At 46.2% G+C, this 21,941-nt stretch overlaps 1 protein-coding gene across 1 annotated transcript in view; it reads right to left on the reverse strand.

Moving 5' to 3' along the window:
* Nucleotides 1-14,631, reverse strand: part of HCN2 (hyperpolarization activated cyclic nucleotide gated potassium and sodium channel 2) — a 50,896-nt gene extending 36,265 nt beyond the window's left edge. Inside the window, exons 1-3 of the mRNA XM_070735899.1 lie at nt 14,396-14,631; nt 11,726-13,525; nt 3,841-4,264 (exon numbers count right to left, since the gene is read on the reverse strand). Coding sequence (XP_070592000.1) covers nt 3,841-4,264; nt 11,726-13,525; nt 14,396-14,631 — 2,460 coding nt within the window. The remainder of the gene's footprint in view (nt 1-3,840; nt 4,265-11,725; nt 13,526-14,395) is intronic.
* Between the last annotated feature and the right edge of the window lie 7,310 nt (nt 14,632-21,941).

The following is a 21,941-nucleotide window of genomic DNA, read 5'->3' on the forward strand; positions in this document are numbered from 1 at the left end:
GCTCACTGTTATAGACACACAGTACAGTATTTTATTTTGAAATTCTCTGAGGCAAAACAGGGTGGGTTTTTTATTTATTTATTTGTTTGTTTGTTTGTTTATTTATTTATGTATTATTTCTGTGCCGCCCAGTCCCAAAGGGACTGCCGCTCAGACACTATACTTTTCCGCCCCCCCCCAAAAAAAATTAGAGGGAACACTGCACACAGGCACACAAAAACATACATTATCTACTAACTAAACTGTATGTGGATGCACACACACAAACACAGTTCTACTAAAATTATACACATTCAACCTCATTTACTGTGATAGAAAAAACATACCCAGAGCCCAGAAGGGAAAAATAGAAAAAAATTCAAAATTTTTCTCTTGATTCTGCATAACTGACCGTACCCGTAGGCATAGTTCCCTCTAAGCTGAGCAGTGAGCAATCGCTCACTTAAAAATCATCATCAACTCAGAGTTTTCCAAACCTGCCCAGAAGCCGAGAGGGAAAGAGTGAGAGGGAAGGAGAGAGAGAGGAAGAGAGAGAAACAGATAGAAAAAAGAGAGGAAGGAAAAGAGAAAGAAAAAGAATGGGAGTAAGGAAGAGAGAAAGAAAATCAAAATCTAGTTTGAAACTAGCTCAACTATTTAACTGGCATTTTGATTTTGATAGAGTTGCCCTATTATGAGCTCACTGTTATAGACACACAGTACAGTATTTTATTTTGAAATTCTCTGAGGCAAAACAGGGTGGGCTTTTTATTTATTTATTTATTTGTTTGTTTGTTTGTTTATTTATTTATGTATTATTTCTGTGCCGCCCAGTCCCAAAGGGACTGCCGCTCAGACACTATACTTTTCCGCCCCCCCCCCAAAAAAAATTAGAGGGAACACTGCACACAGGCACACAAAAACATACATTATCTACTAACTAAACTGTATGTGGATGCACACACACAAACACAGTTCTACTAAAATTATACACATTCAACCTCATTTACTGTGATAGAAAAAACATACCCAGAGCCCAGAAGGGAAAAATAGAAAAAAATTCAAAATTTTTCTCTTGATTCTGCATAACTGACCGTACCCGTAGGCATAGTTCCCTCTAAGCTGAGCAGTGAGCAATCGCTCACTTAAAAATCATCATCAACTCAGAGTTTTCCAAACCTGCCCAGAAGCCGAGAGGGAAAGAGTGAGAGGGAAGGAGAGAGAGAGGAAGAGAGAGAAACAGATAGAAAAAAGAGAGGAAGGAAAAGAGAAAGAAAAAGAATGGGAGTAAGGAAGAGAGAAAGAAAATCAAAATCTAGTTTGAAACTAGCTCAACTATTTAACTGGCATTTTGATTTTGATAGAGTTGCCCTATTATGAGCTCACTGTTATAGACACACAGTACAGTATTTTATTTTGAAATTCTCTGAGGAAAAACAGGGTGGGTTTTTTATTTGTTTGTTTGTTTGTATGTTTATTTAATATTTCTGTGCTGCCCAGTCCCGAAGGGACTGCCGCTCAGACACTATACTTTTCCGCCCACCCCCCAAAAAAATTAGAGGGAACACAGCTGTACGGATACACTGATTACGGTATGGTACCTGTCAGTATGGCACACACACACACAAACGACGGCACTTATATGGTACAACAGTATACTCCCGCTATTGCAGATTCCGGCCACCAGAGGAACTACAGATACTTGACAACTGGTTCATATTCACTTAATTTGCTTAACAACCGTGTTGTTACTAAATAATAATAGAATAATAGAATTCTTTATTGGCCAAGTGTGATTGGACACACAAGAAATTTGTCTTTCTTGCAAAGTCTTCAGAGAGGGGCAGCATACAAATCTAATAAATAATAATAATAATAATAATAATAATAATAATAATAATAATAGACAAATTCCTTGCGTGTCCAATCACACTTGGCCAATAAACAGAAACGGAAACAACAGCTGTGATTCACTTAACAATTGTGGCGAGAAAAGTCACAAAATGGGACAAAATTTGTTAATTTAAAAAATTAGGGAAAGGGAAGGGAAAGATCAAAACATTTAAATATGTTAAAGGGTTAAATAAGGTTCAGGGGGAAAGTGTTTTTAATAGGAACGTAAACACAAGAACAAGGGGGCACAGTCTGAGGTTAGTTGGGGGAAAGATCAGAAGCAACGTGAGAAAATATTATTATTATGTATCTTTTTCTTTTATGTACTTTGAGAGCATATGCACCAAGACAAATTCCTCCTGTGTCCAATCACACTTGGCCAATAAAATTATATTCTATTCTATTCTATTTCCTGATAAGTTTTATGCTTAAGACCTTCCACCACTTTTGTAGCCCGTCTTTGGACCCGTTCAATTTTGTCAATATCTTTTTGTAGGTGAGGTCTCCAGAACTGGACACAGTATTCCAAATGGGGTCTCACCAGCGCTCTATACAGCGGGATCACAATCTCCCTCTTCCTGCTTGTTATACCTCTAGCTATGCAGCCAAGCATCCTACTTGCTTTCCCTACCGCCTGACCGCACTGTTCACCCATTTGGAGACTGTCAGAAATCATGACCCCTAAATCCTTCTCTTCTGATGTTTTAGCTAACACAGAACTGCCAATGCAATACTCAGATTGAGGATTCCTTTGGGAGTTGAAGTCTACACATCCTAAAGTTGGGATTCTGGTAGTTGGGGTTCATGCATCTTAAAATTGGCTTGGGAATTCTGGGAGTTGAAGTCTACACATCTTAACGTTATCAAGTTGAAAAACACCGCTTTGATTAATCCAGCTACAAAATACTCTCTTCGGTCAATAATAGCAGACTTCTCTCTTTTAAATTTTTATATTTTCATCAATGACCTGGACGAGGGAGTAGAAGGGGAACGAATCAAATTCGCAGATGACACCAAGCTGGCAGGAGTAGCCAACACCCTAGAGGACAGGCTCAAAATACAGAAAGATCTAGACAGATTAACACTATAGGCCCACAATAACAACATGATGTTCAATGTCGATAAGAGCAAAGTCCTTCACCTTGGTAAAAAAAACACCTAGACACACGTACAGCCTGGGAGAAACCCCACTTAGCAGTAGTGACCGCGAAAGAGATCTCAGAGTCTTGGTGGATAATTAACTAAACATGAGCCAGCAATGTGCAGCAGCGGCCAAAAAAGCCAACCCCATCCTAAGCTGCATCAACAGAGGGATACACTCCAAGACCAGGGAAGTATTAATACCACTCTACTATGCCCTGGTCAGACCACATCTGGAGTACTGCATCCAGTTCTGGTCACCACACTTCAAAAGAGACATTGAAACTCTGGAGAAGGTGCAGAAAAGAGCAACCAAAATGATTAGGGGACTTGAAACCAAGACTTACGAAGAGAGATTGCGGGAACTGGACATGGATAGCCTAGAGAAAAGGAGGGCCAGAGGGGACATGATAGCTGTATACAGGTATCTGAGGGGTTGCCACAGAGAGGAGGGGGTCACTCTATTCTACAGAGCACCAGAGGGCCGGACGAGGAACAACGGCTGGAAGCTGACCAAGGAGAGATTCAACCTAGAAGTAAGGAAGAACTTCCTGACGGTCAGAGCGATCAACCAGTGGAACAACCTGCCTGCGGAGGTTGTGAACTCCCCAACTTTGGACACTTTCAAGAGGAGATTGGACTGCCACTTGGCTGGGGTGCTTTAGGATTCCTGCTCAGGCAGGGGGTTGGACTTGATGACCTGCATGGTCCCTTTCAACTCTAACAATAAATAAAATAAAATAAATGCCCCCAAATAGGGGCTCCTTGGAAGGTCTGTGAAAATGTCATCGGTGGTGGATCTCCCACAGCTTCAAGCATGGCTCTTACCTCTTCCCACTGGTGAATGTACCGGATTAGACGGGAGAGACGTAGTAGCCGCAGGAGACTCAATATTTTGGTGAAGCGGACGATGCGCAAGGCGCGGGCCGTCTTGTACATCTCGGAATCCATGCCCTTCTCCACGATGAGGAAGATATAATCCACAGGAATGGAGGAGACGAAGTCCACCACAAACCAGGTCTTCAAGTACTTCTTCTTGATCCGCTCGGGATCCAGAATGATGTCCGTGTTGTCCTCGATGATGATGCCCGTCCGGAAGTTCATAACCAGGTCCATAAGGAAGAAGGTATCTGACACCACGTTGAAGACGATCCAGGGGGCAGTGGTCTCCTCTTTGAAGAAGGTGATGCCGACAGGGATTATGATCAGGTTGCCCACCATGAAAAGCAACATGGTGAAGTCCCAGTAGAACCTGGAATGAAAGGAAGAACAGGGGAATCAAGACAAGGGAGAGACATCGGAGCAAGCCCTGAGTCCACGCTAGGTTATTGGTGTGTTCGCCACAACCTTAAGACGTAATAACCAAAGTAATCACCAAAAGCCAACAAGGGTTTGTCAAAAAACAGATCATGCCAGACTAATATTACTGCATTCTTTGACCAAGTGACGAAATAAGTGGAACAGGGGAATGCTGTGGATGTGGTTTACTTGGACTTCAGTAAGGCTTTTGACAAAGTAGACCATAACCTACTACTAAATAAAGTAGAAAAATGTGGGATGGACAGCAACACCACCAAATCATATGCTGCAACGTCCTACCGGTCAACGACTACTTCAGCTTCAACCGCAACAACACAAGAGCACGCAACAGATTCAAACTTAATACTGTATTAACCGCTCCAAACTTGACTGCAAAAAACATGACTTTAACAATCGAGTTGTCGAAGCGTGGAACTCATTACCGGACTCAATAGTGTCAACCCCTAACCCCCAACATTTCTCCCTTAGACTATCCACGATTGACCTCTCCAAGTTCCTAAGAGGTCAGTAAGGGGTGTACATAAGTGCACTAGTGTGCCTATCGTCCCCTGTCCAATTGTCTTTCCTTTATCTCTTATATCATATATATTTTCTTCCTCTCATATACTCTCTCTTCTATTTTACATATTATCTTTATATATATTACTTCATGTCTATTCTCTTCCATATGTACTGTGTATTGGACAAAGAATAAATAAATAAGTAAGTAAGTAAGTAAGTAAGTAAGTAAGTAAGTAAGTAAGTAAGTAAGTAAGTAAGTAAGTAAGTAAGTAAATAAAAATAAAATGGATTCAAAACTGGCTAACCAACCACACTCAATGGAACTACATATACATGGAGGGAATGTATGCAGTGGAGAACCCCAAGGCTCTGTTTTAAGCCCAATACTCTTCAACATCTTTATCAATGACTTGGACAAGGGGATAGATAGGGAACTCATCAAATTTGCAGACAACACCAAACTGGCAGGAATAGTCAACACTCCAGAAGATAGGCACAAAATACTCCATCTAGAAGTTCAGAGCTATATATTATAGCTAAGCTTCTTATCGAAATGTTAAACTGCAGAAACTTAAGATAAAATCAACCCAGGTATATCGGTCACCCCAGACACTTGGCTAAGTTCACAACAGCAGTTTACAACATAGAAATACCGTATGGGGTCAAAACTACCATGGATTATTTGCACAGGAGGCGTGCAAAAAATCTGAATCCCTTCTCTCTCTCTTTCCCTCTCTCTCTCTCTTTCTTTCCCTCTGTCTCTTTTTCTTTCCCTCTCTCTCTTTCTTTCCCCCTCTCTCTTTCTTTCCCTCTCTCTCTTTTTTCCCCTCTCTCTTTCTTCCCCTCTCTCTTTCTCTTTCTTCCCCCTCTCTTTCTTTCCCTCTCTCTCTTTCTTCCTCTTTCTCTTTCTTTCCCTCTCTTTCTTTCCCTCCCTCTCTCTTTCCCTCTCCCTCTCTTTCTTCCCCCTCTCTTTCTTTCCCCCTCTCTTTCTTCCCCTCTCTCTTTCTCTTTCTTCCCCTCTCTCTTTCTCTTTCCCTCTCTCTCTTTCTTTCCCTCTCTCTTCCCCCCTCTCTTTCTCTTTCTTCCCTTCTTTCTTTCTTTCCCCCTCTCTTTCTTTCGCTCTCTCTCTTTCTTTCCCCCTCTCTCTCTTTCTTTCCCTCTCTCTCTTTCTTTCCCCCTCTCTTTCTTTCCCCCTCTCTCTCTTTCTTCCCCTCTCTTTCTCTTTCTTTCCCTCTCTCTTTCTTCCCCCTCTCTTTCTTTCCCTCTCTCTTTCTCTTTCTTCCCCTCTCTCTTTCTCTTTCCCCCTCTCTTTCTTTCCCCCTCTCTCTCTTTCTTTCCCTCTCTCTCTTTCTTTCCCCCTCTCTTTCTTTCCCCCTCTCTCTTTCTTCCCCTCTCTCTTTCTCTTTCTTTCCCTCTCTCTTTCTTCCCCCTCTCTTTCTCTTTCTTCCCCTCTCTCTTTCTCTTTCCCCCCTCTCTCTCTTTCTTTCCCTCTCTCTCTCTCTCTTTCTTTCCCCCTCTCTTTCTTTCCCTCTCTCTCTTTCCCCTCTCTCTTTCTCTTTCCCTCTCTCTTTCTTCCCCCCTCTCTTTCTCTTTCTTCCCCCCTCTCTTTCTCTTTCCCCCCTCTCTTTCTTTCCCTCTCTCTCTTTCTTTCCCCCTCTCTTTCTTTCCCTCTCTCTCTCTTTCCCCTCTCTCTCTTTCCCTCTCTCTTTCTTCCCCCCTCTCTTTCTCTTTCTTCCCCCCTCTCTTTCTCTTTCCCCCCTCTCTTTCTTTCCCTCTCTCTCTTTCTTTCCCCCTCTCTTTCTTTCCCTCTCTCTCTTTCTTCCCCTCTCTCTCTTTCTTCCCCTCTCTCTTTCTCTTTCTTTCCCTCTCTCTTTCTTCCCCCTCTCTTTCTCTTTCTTCCCCTCTCTCTTTCTCTTTCCCCCCTCTCTCTCTTTCTTTCCCTCTCTCTCTCTTTCTTTCCCCCTCTCTTTCTTTCCCTCTCTCTCTCTTTCCCCTCTCTCTTTCTCTTTCCCTCTCTCTTTCTTCCCCCCTCTCTTTCTCTTTCTTCCCCCCTCTCTTTCTCTTTCCCCCCTCTCTTTCTTTCCCTCTCTCTCTTTCTTTCCCCCTCTCTTTCTTTCCCTCTCTCTCTCTTTCCCCTCTCTCTTTCTCTTTCCCTCTCTCTTTCTTCCCCCCTCTCTTTCTCTTTCTTCCCCCCTCTCTTTCTCTTTCCCCCCTCTCTTTCTTTCCCTCTCTCTTTCTTTCCCCCTCTCTTTCTTTCCCTCTCTCTCTTTCTTCCCCTCTCTCTCTTTCTTCCCCTCTCTCTTTCTCTTTCTTTCCCTCTCTCTTTCTTCCCCCTCTCTTTCTCTTTCCCCCCTCTCTTTCTTTCCCTCTCTCTCTTTCTTTCCCCCTCTTTCTTTCCCTCTCTCTCTCTTTCTTCCCCTCTCTCTTTCTCTTTCTTTCCCTCTCTCTTTCTTTCCCTCTCTCTTTCTCTTTCTTCCCCTCTCTCTTTCTCTTTCCCCCCTCTCTCTCTTTCTTTCCCTCTCTTTCTTTCCCCCTCTCTCTTTCCCTCTCTCTCTTTCTTTCCCTCCGTCTCTTTCTTTCCCCCCTCTCTATATTTCTTTCCCTCTCTTTCTTTCTTTCCCCCTGTCTACATTTCTTTTTTCCCCTCTCTCTTTCTTTCCCCCTCTCTCTCTTTCTTTCCCCCTCTCTCTATTTCTTTCCCCCCTCTCTTTCTTTCCCCCTCTCTCTCTTTCTTTCCCTCCCTCTCTCTTTCTTTCCCCCCTCTCTATATTTCTTTCCCTCTCTTTCTTTCTTTCCCCCTGTCTATATTTCTTTTTTTCTTTCTTTCCCCCTCTCTATATTTTCCCCTCTCTCTTTCTTTCCCCCCTCTCTCTCTTTCTTTCCCCCTCTCTTTCCCTCTCTCTCTTTCTTTCTTTCCCTCCCTCTCTTTCTTTCCCTCTCTTTTTCTTTCTCCCTCTCTATTTCTTTCCTTCTCTCTCTTTCTTTCCCCCTCTCCTTTCTTCCCCTCTCTCTATTTCTTTCCCCTTCCCCACTCCCTCTCTCTCTCACACACACACATACAGTATTTTCAGAATCCTGTTCCATTTCTCCTTCCCGCTAAGAAGCCTCTCCAGCAACCTGCAAGGTCAAAAGCAGATAGCCAAGGTTTTCGAGTTCCAGTTTAGCCAGGGCTTCCGGTTACTCTACAATTTGTCAGCCAGAATTTTTTTTTTTTAAAAAAAAGAAACATAACAAGAATTTCTCAATCTTGTCCTCAATCCACCCCAAGAGGCGCATAAAGAGGGACGAAGCAGAGGAAGCGAGACAGATAATAATTTATTTATTCCCTGACTTTTTTTTTGGTACTGCCCTCCCACTGCCATTATAATAAGATCATATTTTTATTTCTGCAGGAAAGGAAAATTTATTTTGATGCCAGTTTTTAATTTAAATGTGCGTGCGTGTGTTTGTGTGGTACATTGGCTCGCTCTTTTTGCAATAAACTGCCACTGCTGCTGAATGAAATGTGCACAATTGAAATAACTGTGGGCTGTGGTTTTTCTATTTACCTCCCACCGTTGCTGTTCCTGTTTGTTTCTCTGTTGGGCATAAAATATTTGCCTGGCGCCAGAAAGAGGGGCGGCCATCTTTGATTTCCTGTCGTGATCGTCCGTGAAAGGGGAAAATCCTAGTAACTGCCAATCACCTCAGAGTGAGGAAAATTAGGATTTGGGGAATTTTCAGATCACCCCAATAGTTACAGGAAGACAAATAGCCCTTGACTTACAGTCATTCATTTATGTTCTGTCGGGCTCTCTGGTAGAATCCTCCCAAAAATTCACAGGTACAAATTTCAGACACACACACGTTTGAAAATTCAAAACAATGTTCTTTATAATGAAAAGTCACTTAAACCAAGCCCTCTTTTGGTATAGCAAAGAGCACTGGTCTCCAAACAAACTGGTAATTTGTACAAGTCCCTTATCAGTTCTGTGATACTTAGCTTGCAGCTGTGAGGCAATTCACAGTCCTTCTTTCACAAAGTGAAACACACTTTGCTCTGGTTTAGTTTCAAAGCGGGGAAAAATCAGCACACAAAAGGTCAAAGTCAGTAAAGCAGTCACGAAACACAATGATCAGATAATCCTCCACAATGGCCAAACCCACAGGCTGCTATTTCTAGCAACCTCACTAATTACCACAGCCCCACCCAACCACAGGTGGCCTCATTTTCTTTGATAATAATCTCTCAGTTGTTGTTGCCTATGCATCGCTCTCCGCATGCGTGGCTGTATCATTAACTCTTGTTCTGAATCCAAGGAGGAGCTAGATAATTGATCTCCTTCTGAGCTGTCTGCCACACTCTCCTCCTCCCTGTCACTCATGTCTTCTTGGTCAGAGGAGCCTTCATCAGCAGATTCCACCAGGGGCAAAACAGGCCTGCAGCATGTGGATGTCTCCCCCACATCCACAGTCCTTGGGGCAGGAGCTGGGCCAGAGCTAACCATAACAATTTAGGGCATTGGTTCTCAACCTTTCTAATGCCGCGACCCTTTAATACAGTTCCTCCTGTTGTGGTGACCCCCAACCATAAGTCTAGCGCCAATTCTCCTAACAGAGCTTTAGGATGATTAGCAGGAAGGTCAAAGAGACACCTCCACTGTAAATGCCTGATTGGTCGGATTATGAAAATATTTTCCAAGGTGCCAGAATAGAAATTTGTCTTTTCCCATGGTCTTAGGCGACCCCTGTGAAATGGTCATTCGAACCCCAAAGGGGTTCCGACCCCCAGGTTGAGAACCACTGATTTAGGGACTGCATGGGTATAATACCAACCGCTTATAGCAATAACAATAGCACTTATATACCGCTTCACTGTGCTTTATAGCCCTCTCTAAGGGGTTTACAGAGTCAGCACATTGCCCCCCAAAATCTGGGTCCTCATTTCACCCACCTCGGAAGGATGGAAGGCTGAGTCAACCTGGAGCCGGTCAAGATCGAACTGCTGGCTGTGGGCAGGGTCAGCCTGCAATACTGCATTCTCACCACTGCGCCACCAAAACTCTTACGATTGTTGACCGTTTTCACACTTATTTATTTATTTATTTATTGGATTTGTATGCCGCCCCTCTCCGTAGACTCGGGGCGGCTAACAACAACATTAAAAAACAGCATGTAAATCCAATACTAAAACAACTAAAAAACCCTTATTGTAAAACTAATCATACATACAAGCAAACATACCATGCAAAAATTGTAAAGGCCTAGGGGGAAAGAGTATCTCAGTTCCCCCATGCCTGACGGCAGAGGTGGGTTTTAAGGAGCTTACGAAAGGCGAGGAGGGTGGGGGCAATTCTAATCTCCAGGGGGAGTTGGTTCCAGAGGGCCGGGCCTGCCACAGAGAAGGCTCTTCCCCTGGGCCCCGCCAAATGACATTGTTTAGTTGACGGGACCCGGAGAAGGCCCACTCTGTGGGACCTAACTGGTCGCTGGGATTCGTGCAGCAGAAGGCGGTCCCTGAGATAATCTGGTCCGGTGCCATGAAGGGCTTTATAGAACATAACCAACACTTTGAATTGTGACCAGAAACTGATCGGCAACCAATGCAGACTGCGGAGTGTTGGTGTTATATGGGCATTTTTGGGAAAGCCCATGATTGCTCTCGCAGCTGCATTCTGCACAATCTGAAGTTTCCGAACACTTTTCAGAGGTAGCCCCATGTAGAGAGCGTTGCAGTAGTCAAGCCTCGAGGTGATGAGGGCATGAGTGACTGTGAGCAGTGACTCCCGGTCCAAATAGGGCCGCAACTGGTGCACCAGGCGAACCTGGGCAAATGACCATTGTGATGGAGTTCTTTCTCTTCTCTTCTGCTGTCTCTCTGTTTTCTCATACATGCTTGATTACATACATACATACATACATACGTACAGTTACATACATACTGACCGGATTCCATTCCTGAAGCAACACTGAATTTATAGCAGATTATTTTTTCTTTGTACCCTAGGAGAGAAATATCTTCCTCTACTGGAGACTGAACACAATCTTTTGGGTAAGAAGTGAGTTTCTTCACCTCTAGGCCACCACACCCCTCAAGGGCTAAGAGGCAGTATTCTGCATTCCCACTGCCAGCAGTTCGATCCTGGCAAGCTCAAAGTTGGCTCAGCTTTCCATCCTTCCGAGATGGGTACACGGAGGACCCAGATGACCCGTTGTACCTACCTGAACGGTCTTCTCGATGCACTGGAAGGAGAGTCCAACATGGGTTATTACCAATCCTATTGGTAGAGACTGAGTTAGAATTTACATAATTATTAAGCACCGCCCCCATGCTGCTCCCATGAGCCCAGTTTTAAAAACGAAAGAACCATGTAAGAGGATAACCAACTTTTATTAACACAACTATAACGGAAAACACCCATCTCCGGCGTCCCTGAGACTCAATATGCCGGGTGGGTTTGGACTCTCCTTCCAGTGCATCGAGAAGACCGTTCAGGTAGGTACAACGGGTCTTCTCCACTGCATCTGGAAGGAGAGTCCAACATGGGATATGCCAAAGTTTTAAGGCCCATGGGAGGGAGAAGGTCTTGAAAGGGACGTTGGAGATGAACAAACTCTCTGTAGGACACGTCTACCAAATGCAGCCTCCGCTGATGCAAACGAATCCAACTTATAATGCTTAATAAATGTAGACGGTGCCGCCCAGGTAGCCGCTCTGCAAATATCATCTATGGATGCTTGCGTTGTCCAAGCTGCTGATGCGGCTGCACTCCTGGTTGAGTGGGCCGTTAGTCCTATCAACGGAGTGTGTCCTCCCGCTCTATAGGCCTCCGTAATACAGTCCTTTAGCCAACGACTGATAGATTTGGCCGAAATTCCAAGTCCCATTTGATGTTGAGAAAAAGAAACAAACAATTTCTCCGACTTCCGGAATGGTTCAGTCCGTCTGATGTATATCTTCAGGGCTCGCCTGACATCAACCTTATGCCATCGCAGTATCGAAGGGTGGTTTCCGTGCGTGCAAAAGTCAGGAAGTATTAACTCCTGCTTCCTATGGAAATGTGTATTCACCTTGGGTACGAAAGTGGGATCTAACCGGAGCACCACTCTGTCCGGATAAAAGATACATAAATCCGGTCTCACCGAAAGGGCTGATAGTTCCGATACCCTGCGTGCCGAGGTGACTGCCACCAAGAAGGCTGTCTTCAGGGAATGAATTCTCAAGGGGATTGATCTCAAAGGTTCAAAAGGCGGTTTTGTTAGTGCCTTAAGAACAAGTGTGAGGTCCCATGACGGAAATCTCTTAATTGGTGGTGCATGCTTGTTCGAGGCGCCTCTTATGAAGTCTCGGACCAAGGGGTGTTGGGCCAGTGACCGAGCCTCCAAAGTCTGCACCATGGTGGAAAGGGCCGCCACCTGTCTTTTCAATGTGTTAGGGGCCAAACCCTTGTCAATCCCTGCTTGTAAAAATTCCAGTACCGTCACGACGGATGCCTCCCTGGGATTATTGCCCTTTTCATCACAAAATTTGCAAAAGGCTGCCCGGGACGCTTGGTAAATCCTGGCTGTGGAAGGGCGCCGGGCGGCCTGTATCGTGTCAATGACCTTCTCCGGCAAATCCAGATGTCTCAGTCTATGCCGCTCAAGTGCCATACGGTTAGTTGTAGCCATTGAGGATTCGGATGTTGTAAGCTCCCCTGGCTGAGAGAGATTACTTGGTCCGGGATCCTCCACGGTGGTGATATTAACATTGCTCTCAGGTCGGCAAACCACGGCCAACGCGGCCAATGTGGTGCTACCAACAGCACTTCCGCCCTCTCTCGTAGGATCTTTTCTACGACTCGTGGGATCAGATTCACCGGGGGGAATGCATACAATAGTCCGGGGGGCCAAGATGTCAGCAATGCGTTGACCCCTTCCGCTCCCGGTTCCGGGAAGCGTGAATAGAACCTCGGGAGCTGTGCATTCTGGTGGGTCGCGAACAGGTCCACCGAGGGCATCCCGAATCTGTGTGACATCTGTTGGAAGAGTTCTGGATCCAACCGCCACTCTGATGGGTCTAGAGTAGTCCTGCTGAGCCAATCCGCCTGCGTGTTGGTGGTTCCGGCAATGTGTTCCGCAGACAAGGATGCCAGATGCATCTCGGCCCAATCGAACAGCTCGTTCGTCTCCTCCATCAGACGTTGCTACCTTGTGCCCCTTTGGTGGTTCAAGTGAGCTCTGGTCGCCACGTTGTCTGTCAAAACGAGAATGTGCTTTCCCTGCACAATCGGAAGAAAGGTCTGTAGAGCTAAGTGTACTGCTCTGAGCTCGAGAAAGTTTATATTTATTGGTGTTAAGTCCTTTGCAGACCATGTGCCTTGTGCCATGTGATGGCCAATGTGGGCTCCCCAGCCGAACAGGCTGGCATCTGTGGTAAGGATGATTTTGTCCTGTATGTGGAAGGGAGAACCCTTGCGTATTGCCTGTGATGTCCACCACCTCAGGGATTCTCTGACCTTCCGAGGCAACTTGATCTTCCGATGTGAGTGACTGATCCTGGATCTTTGAGCTGGTAGAAGAAACCACTGTAAAGTCTGTATATGGTGCCTGGCCCAGGGAACAATACCTATGGCCGACACCAGGGTTCCCAGCACCTTCGACAAGAGTGACAGTGGGATCCATCTTTGATGGTTGAGGCTGACTATTAAACATTGGATGCTCACCAGTCTCTCTGGGGAAAGCGACACCGTGTTGGATTGAGTGTCTATTATGGCTCCCAGATGTTGAAGCCTGGTACTGGGTAATAGTTGGCTCTTCTCCATATTTATGGTGAAGCCATGACTTTCCAGCGTTCGCATGGTTTGGACCAAATCCTGCTTTGCCTGTGACGGGGACCTGGACAGTATGATGATGTCGTCCAGGTATGCCATCAATCTTATGGCATGGCCACGTAGGTGAGCCGTCAGGGCATCTAGGAGTTTTGTAAAAGTCCTTGGCGCTGATGAAAGGCCAAACGGCATGGCCTTGTATTGGTAATGTGTTCCCTCGGAGCAAAAACGGAGGTATCTCCGATGTGCCGGATGTATGGGCACATGAAGGTACGCCTCTTTTAAGTCGATAGATGTCATCAAGTCTCGAGGCCGTATTGACGTTAGAATGGTTTGCAGGGAGTGCATGTGGAACCTCCGGTATCTGATGAAGAGGTTGAGCTGCTTTAGGTTCAGTATCAACCTGCAACCTCCCGAGGCTTTGGGTACGATGAATATCATCGAATAGAACCCCTTGCCGACCTCCTGTGGTGGTACTGGTTCTATGGCTTGTATCTCCAGTAGGTGCTAAATTTCCTTTTGTAATTGTTGCACCTTTTGAGGTTCTCGGATGATTGGACAGCGTATGAACCGGTTGGGGGGTCGTCCAACGAATTCCAGGCGCAGTCCCTCCGACACCGTGGCAAGAATCCACTGATCGGAGGAGGTGGTGTGCCAGGGGTTGCTGAAATGCTGGAGTTTCCCCCCGAGTGGCCACCGACTGGCAGAGTCACTTGGACCGACGAAAACCCCTTTGGTTGTTACCCCGAAAGGGCCGCCTGGATTGTTGGTACCCCCTCGGCCTGTCTTGGAACGACCCCCGGTCGCTCCTGAATGATTGCTGGGTGAATTGACCTTGATTGAACGGTCTCTGGTGCTGCGTCGTTCCTGCGGAATTGTCCCAACGAGGTGTCTGACGCCTTGTGTATGGGGTAGACCTGCGGTCTTGACGCCTGCCCGACTTGGGCAGCACTTTCCGTTTGTCTTTGTCCTCAATGAGGACTTTGTCCAGGATGTCGCCAAAGAGCATCGAGCCCTGGAAGGGGGCTGACGCTAGCCGCCACTTAGATTTCAGGTCTGCTGGCCAGTTTCTCAGCCACAGAAGGCATCGAGCCGAAAACGCGGTGGCCATTCCCCTGCTGGAAAACTTTGCCGCATGTAGCGTAGCGTCCGCCGAGAATTCCGCTGCCGCCTGAAGTTTGCTCAGGTCTTAACCTGCCCTCTTCTGGTCCCAGCCGGGATTGCATCTCCTGCAGCCACAGGATCGATGCTCTGTTCATGAATGCTGCTGCTGCCGCAGCCCTGAATACCCAGCTTGCCATCTGATGGGCCTTCCGCAGGAGAGTCTCCGCCCTCCTTTCCTCCGGTTTCAGGCTTTCCCCTGTCTCCGAAGGCACCAATGCACTGGAGACTAAGGTCACGACTGGCTGGTCTATTGGCGGATACTCGAGGAGTTTTTCCACCTCCTCATCAAAGGTGTAGAACCGTCTTTCTAGGTTTGACGGGCCTTGAGCTGCCGCCGGGTGTTGCCACGGTCTTTTGACCCCTTCCACAAATATGTGTGATGATGGAAAATGGTCAGACTCGGGTTGGGGTTCCCTAAGTAAGGACTCTGAGGTCTTGCCCGCCTCCTCGGCTGCTTTAGCCGTTCCAGGTAGGTTCATTACCTGTTTAGCCTTAAATAAGAGAGTCCTGAACAGAGTTGGCTTGAACAGGCCTACCGGTGGCGATTGATCTGGAGGTGCCTCATCCTCAGATAGGTCATAGTCCTTCTCACTGTCCTCTCCCAGCAATGGATCTTCTGAGAGGGACCCCAATCCCGAGGGGGGCGGTACTGACCACACATTCTTTGCAGCTGCTCGTGGAGGTTGTGGAGCATACTGGTGGGTCCCAGTTGCCACACCTTGGGAGTAGACGGTTGCAATAAGTTCCTGCAGGTCTGGTGGCATGTCCTGCCATGTGTTTGCCTGCTCCCTCAGCCCGGCTGCTGTGGGAGTAAAAGTGGCTGAAGGTCCCTGGGGGTCTCTTCTGGTAAATCCAGTTGACCCAGGCCTGGTCCAAGAAGTGGCTGGTGAAGGTGCCACGGGGGGTACCGCTGTGGATTGTTGGTCCGGTGACCAGTCCCCCTCATACCTGGCCCCAGAGCAGCCAAAGGGTGATAGTGGGGTCAATGGATCTGGGGTTAAGGCCTGCCTCTGGGTCAGTGGAATTGCTGAAGGTGAAGGATGCAAGGCCGCCTCCAGCTTTTTTTCTAGGGCCTTGATTCGCTTCTCCGCCTCCTTGAGAGAGGAGGCCGAGGCAGGTGAGCGAGAGGCCTTGGACTTTTCCTTGTCCTTCCCCTTGGGCTTATCTTTAGGCTTGGCCGGGGATGAGGCCTTGTCGCTGCCCGGTTGGTCCTCCATTGCTACTCACTCTGTTTGGATCTTTGGTGATCTTAGAGGAGTCCCGGTAAGCAGCCTCGATTTCGCATCGTCAGCTTTGCAAAAAAAATGGCGGCTCGCCTCAATAAGGCTCTGCGCCTGCGCCCTGAGGTACTGAGACCTTCTCGCGCCCAACAGCTGCCGGAAGTTCTTCCGGTCCGCGCCTCGGGGAATCGCGCCAATAGCGGTCCCAAAATGGCGCCGCCCACGCTGTTTCTCGCTTCGCCCGGCTTTCGGCTTGTCCGGCCGTTCCTGGGCTGCCTGCCGCTTCTGTGGCCAAGTGTATGCCGCCCTCTCCTCGCCGCCTGCGCTGTGGCGGCTGCAGGGTCTCCCTGGCCATGGTGATCGCGCGATCGGCTTCTCCGGCAGCGGCGGCTTTCCCGGCCGCCAAACAGCTGATGGGTGCAGCTCCGCTTCTTCCAGGAGCTCGGGGAATACGCCTTCGAGCCTTCCAATGGGGGGGGGCGGACCTCCCCACCTTTGGCTCGCAGCCCTGGTCTGGCCACGGAGGTCAGGGACCCCAGGCTGGGTGCTCCTCTATGGGGTGTTCCCGCGAGGGAATACAAGACCCCTGAGGAGGAACATGGGAGGTGCTGCCCGCGGAGGGCAGGGACCCCGTTCCTTCAGTTCCTCTGAAATCTTCTTATCTGAAAGACAAAGCACAGGATTAAACAGGTCAAAAACAACAATTTATTTAAACATTTCTACTTCTAATTCTTAGAGCAAAACTCAGTAGGTCTCTACCCTTGGACTGAGTTTTTAAAACTGGGCTCATGGGAGCAGCATGGGGGCGGTGCTTAATAATTATGTAAATTCTAACTCAGTCTCTACCAATAGGATTGGTAATAACCCATGTTGGACTCTCCTTCCAGATGCAGTGGAGAATGTTGGGGGCCAAGAGGCTGACTCTGTAAACCGCTTAGAGAGGGCTGTAAAGCATTGTGAAGTGTTATATGAGCCTACTGGGAAGGGAGGGAGGGAGGGAGGGAGGGAGGGAGGGAGGGAGGGAGGGAGGGAGGGAGGGAGGGAGGAAGGAAGGAAGGAAGGAAGGAAGGAAGGAAGGAAGGAGAAATGGAGGGAGGGAGGGAGGGAGGAGAAATGGAGAGAAGAAGGAAGGAAGGAGAAATAGAGAGAGGGAGGAACGAAGGAAGGAAAGAGAAATGGAGGGAAGGTGGAAGGAAAGAAGGAAGGAAGGAAGGAAGGAAGGAACCATGGTGGTGCAGTGATTAATAATAATAATAATAATAATAATAATAATAATAATAATAATTTATTAGATTTGTATGCCGCCCCTCTCCGAAGACTCGAATTAGAATTAGAATGCAGCATTGCAGACAAACTCATTGCAGATTAGAATGCAGCATTGCAGACAAACTCTGCCCCCAGTCAGGAGTTCAATTCTGACCAGCAAGGTTGACTCAGTCTTCCATCCTTCTGAGTAAAATAATGACCCAGATTGTTGGGGGCAATAAGCTGATTCTATAAAGCGCTTAGAGATTGGTGTAAAACATTATTAAGCAGTATATAAATCTGTGCTTTTTGCTTTCTGCTGCTATCTTCTAAATTCTGTTTTTTTTAATGTCCTGACCATGTAATATTTAGCCTTGGGCCATGTTTCTTTTCTATTCTTCACTTGGTCATTCAAGTTCATACAAAAAGATATTGATAAAATTGAACGGGTCCAAAGACGGGCTACAAAAATGGTGGAAGGTCTTAAGCATAAAACGTATCAGGAAAGACTTTATGAACTCAATCTGTATAGTCTGGAGCACAGAAGGGAAAGGGGGGACATGATCAACACATTTAAATAGGTTAAAGGGTTAAATAAGGTTCAGGAGGGAAGTGTTTTTAATAAGAAAGTGAGCACAAGAACAAGAAAGAGTAGTGGATGCTTGGAACAAACTTCCAGCAGACGTGGTTGGTAAATCCACAGTAACTGAATTTAAACATGCCTGGGATAAACATATATCCATCCTAAGATAAAATACAGGAAATAGTTATATATATTTTTATATATATATATTATATTTATTGGATTTGTATGCCGCCCCTCTCCGTATAAGGGCAGACTAGATGGACCACGAGGTCTTTTTTTTGCCGTCAATCTTCTATTTATTTTATTTATTTATTTATTGGATTTGTATGCCGCACCTCTCCATGAACTCATGGCGGCTAACAACAGTGGTAAAAACAACATGTGACAATCCAATACTAAAAACAGCTAAAAACCCTTGTTATAAAAGCAATCATACATATGTTTCTATGTAGGTCAGTTTGGTCTCTCCAGTACTTGGTCAGCCTTCCTAGATGTAATAACCTCAGTGCATCTCCTTCACTGCCCTTCAAATATTCTTCCAATTCCCTTTTTAAATTCTCCAACTGTCTGGTGCACTTGCAATATTCCACGCCCCCCTATTTTCTGCGTAAGTAGAATCTGTCAACGTGGCTGCGTGGATGAAGAGTGTATGACTCATTGTCACTATTTTTTCTAGCCTTCTTATCCAGGGCTTTTAGTTCTGCTTGAGCCCAGCGCATTATTCCAGCTGTGTGTATCTAATAAGTGGAATTACTCAGGTGTTAATTGCCTTAACGGTATTTCCTCTACTGAGTTCTGACGCTAAGACCTTCATTCTCGTGATGTAATTCTTGACCTCAGTGTGCTTGACGGGGTCAGTTTGAAGAACTTGCAGGGTCTATTTGCAAGGATCACCTTCATCCAGAGCAGTAGTTCTCAACCTTCTCCTAATGCCGCGACCCCTTATCTCGTGGTGACCCCCAACTATAAGCTTACAGAGTTCCCTCGATTTTCGCGGGGGATGCGTTCCGAGACCGCCAGCGAAAGTCGAATTTCCGCGAAGTAGAGATGCGAAAGTAAATACACTATTTTTGGCTATGAACAGTATCACAAGCCTTCCCTTAACACTTTAAACCCCTAAACTGCAATTTTTCATTCCCTTAGCAACCATTTAGATTATTACTCACCATGTTTATTTATTAAACTTTATTAAAAAAAAAATTTTTATTAAAGGCGGACGAAAGTTTGGTGATGATGTATGATGTCATCGGGCGGGAGAAACCGTGGTATAGGGGGGAAAACCGCAAAGTATTTTTTAATTAATATTTTTGAAAAACCGTGGTATAGCCGTTTCGCGAAGTTTGAACACTGTAGGACCAATTCTTCCAACAGATCTTTAAGCTGATTGGCAAGAGGGCAGAGGGAGTCCCCCCCTGTAAACACCTGATAAGTTGGATTGTAAAAATACGTTCCGAGATGCCAGAATAGAAGCTTTAGTTGCTAACACCATTGGAAATTTGTATTTTCCCATGGTCTTAGGCAACCCCAGTGAAATGGTTGTTCGACCCCCAAAGGAGTCTCGACCCCAGGATTGAGAACCACTGATCCAGAGTCTTGTTATTTTCAGTTTTCATTGTATTTATTTATTTATTTATTTATTTATTTACTTACTTACTTACTCACTCACTCACTCACTCACTCATTCATTCATTTATTTATTTATTGGATTTGTATGCCGCCCCTCTCCGCAGACTCGGGGCGGCTAACAACAGTAACAAAACAGTATATAACAATAATCCAATACTAAAAACAGTTAAAAACCCATTATATAAAAACCAATCATACATACAGACATACCATGCATAAAATTTTAAAGGCCTAGGGGGAAAGTGTATCTCAGTTCCCCCATGCCTGGTGGCAGAGGTGGGTTTTAAGCAGCTTACGAAAGGCAAGGAGGGTGGGGGCAATTCTAATCTCTGGGGGGAGTTGGTTCCAGAGGGCCGGGGCTGCCACAGAGAAGGCTCTTCCCCTGGGTCCCGCCAAACGACATTGTTTAGTTGACGGGACCCGGAGAAGACCCACTCTGTGGGACCTAACTAGTCGCTGGGATTCATGTGGCAGAAGGCGGTCCCGGAGATAACCTGGTCCGATGCCATGAAGGGCTTTATAGGTCATAACCAACACTTTGAATTGTGACCGGAAACTGATCGGCAACCAATGCAGACTGCAGAGTGTTGGTGTGACATGGGCATATTTGGGAAAGCCCATGATTGCTCTCGCAGCTGCATTCTGCATGATCTGAAGTTTCCGAACACTTTTCAAAGGTAGCCCCATGTAGAGAGCGTTACAGTAGTCAAGCCTCGAGGTGATGAGGGCATGAGTGACTGTGAGCAGTGACTCCCGATCCAAATAGGGCCGCAACTGGTGCACCAGGCGAACCTGGGCAAACGCCCCCCTTGCCACAGCTGAAAGATGTTTCCCTAATGTGAGCTGTGGATCGAGGAGGACGCCCAAGTTGCGGACCTTCTCTGAGGGAGTTAGTGATTCCCCCCCAGGGTAATGGACGGACAGATGGAATTGTCCTTGGGAGGCAAAACCCACAGCCACTCCGTCTTATCAGGGTTGAGTTTGAGTCTGTTGACACCCATCCAGACCCCAACAGCCTCCAGACACCGGCACATCACTTCCACCGCTTCACTGACTGGACAAGGGGTGGAGATGTAAAGCTGGGTATCATCTGCATATTGATGATACCTCACCCCATGCCCTTGGATGATCTCACCCATCCAGAGTCTTGTTATTTATAGTTTTCATTGTTTTTCCTCTGTTGGTAGGTGGGGAGGGTGACATGCTTTTCCAGCCCAAGTTCCAGTACAACTAAGTGCACTCGTGTGCCTTTCGTCCCCTGTCCAATTGTCTTTCCTTTATCTCATATATCATATATTTTTTTTTCCTTTCATATATCTTCCCCTCTATTTTTACATATTAGCTTTATATATATTACTTTGTGTCTATTCTCTTCCATATGTATTGTGTATTGGACAAATGAATAAATAAAATAAAAATAAAATATCTCAGCTCTTCTCTCTTCCATTTTCTACTGAATTCTGTGATGATTTTTTTTGTATGCAATATCAATCCATTTCGGAAGGGAAAAGAATCCTCCAAGACAGGGATAGGCAAAGTTGCCTCTCCTATGACTAGTGGACTTCAACTCCCAGAATTCCTGTGCCAATCATTGCTAGCTCAGGAATTCTGGGAGTTGAAGTCCACAAGTCACAGAAGAGCCAACTTCGCCTGTCCCTGCTCCAAGGTATCTTTTCCAAAACAACAACAACACCAACAAAAACCCTATTTCTGTTCTGCCGGCGTGTTTCAACCGCCCGTAATTACAGGGTAATTAGTCCAGGAAGACACGCACCACACGATAAAAGGAAAACCCAAAAGTTTTTATAAACATATAAACAGAAACAGCTCCCTTTTTAAATGTCAAAGGGATTTTCTGGTACACACAAGGCACAGGTTAAATGCAGTCCAATTGCTCACCCAATAACTGGGAAATTGAGTCCAATTCTAAAGTCCAGAGAGTCCACACACAATCTTGAACAGCACAAAAACCACGATCTTGACGGAACAATGAATCAGATAAACTGCCATGAGGCTCAAACGCCAGACTGCACTTTTATCTGTAGCACTAATTACAGCAGCCCCACCCAACCACAAGTGGCCTCATTTTCTCTTGTAATAATCCTTCAGTTGTTGTCTCCTATACATCACTCTACGCATGCGTGGATGTGTCATTAATTCTTGTTCAGAATCCAGGGATGATACAGATGATTGATCTCCTCCTGGGCTGTCTGCCAAACTCCCCTCTTCCCTGTCACTCACGCTTCCTTGGTCAGAGGAGGCTTCGTCGGCAGATTCCATCGGGAGCAAAACAGGCCTGCGGCATGTGGATGCTTCCCCCACATCCACCTGCACATTCCTTGGGGCAGGAGCTGGGCCAGAGCTAACCACAACAATTTCTAAAAGAAGTTTCACTTTACCAAGATTTGTCAGGTCCTCTCTTGCATTTTACAGGGGTCCCCCCCCCACTAAACTGGGAAGGGGGCATATTGCAGAAAG

The sequence above is a fragment of the Erythrolamprus reginae genome, chromosome 1 (genome assembly GCF_031021105.1).
Source record: "Erythrolamprus reginae isolate rEryReg1 chromosome 1, rEryReg1.hap1, whole genome shotgun sequence".
NCBI lineage: Eukaryota > Metazoa > Chordata > Lepidosauria > Squamata > Dipsadidae > Erythrolamprus > Erythrolamprus reginae.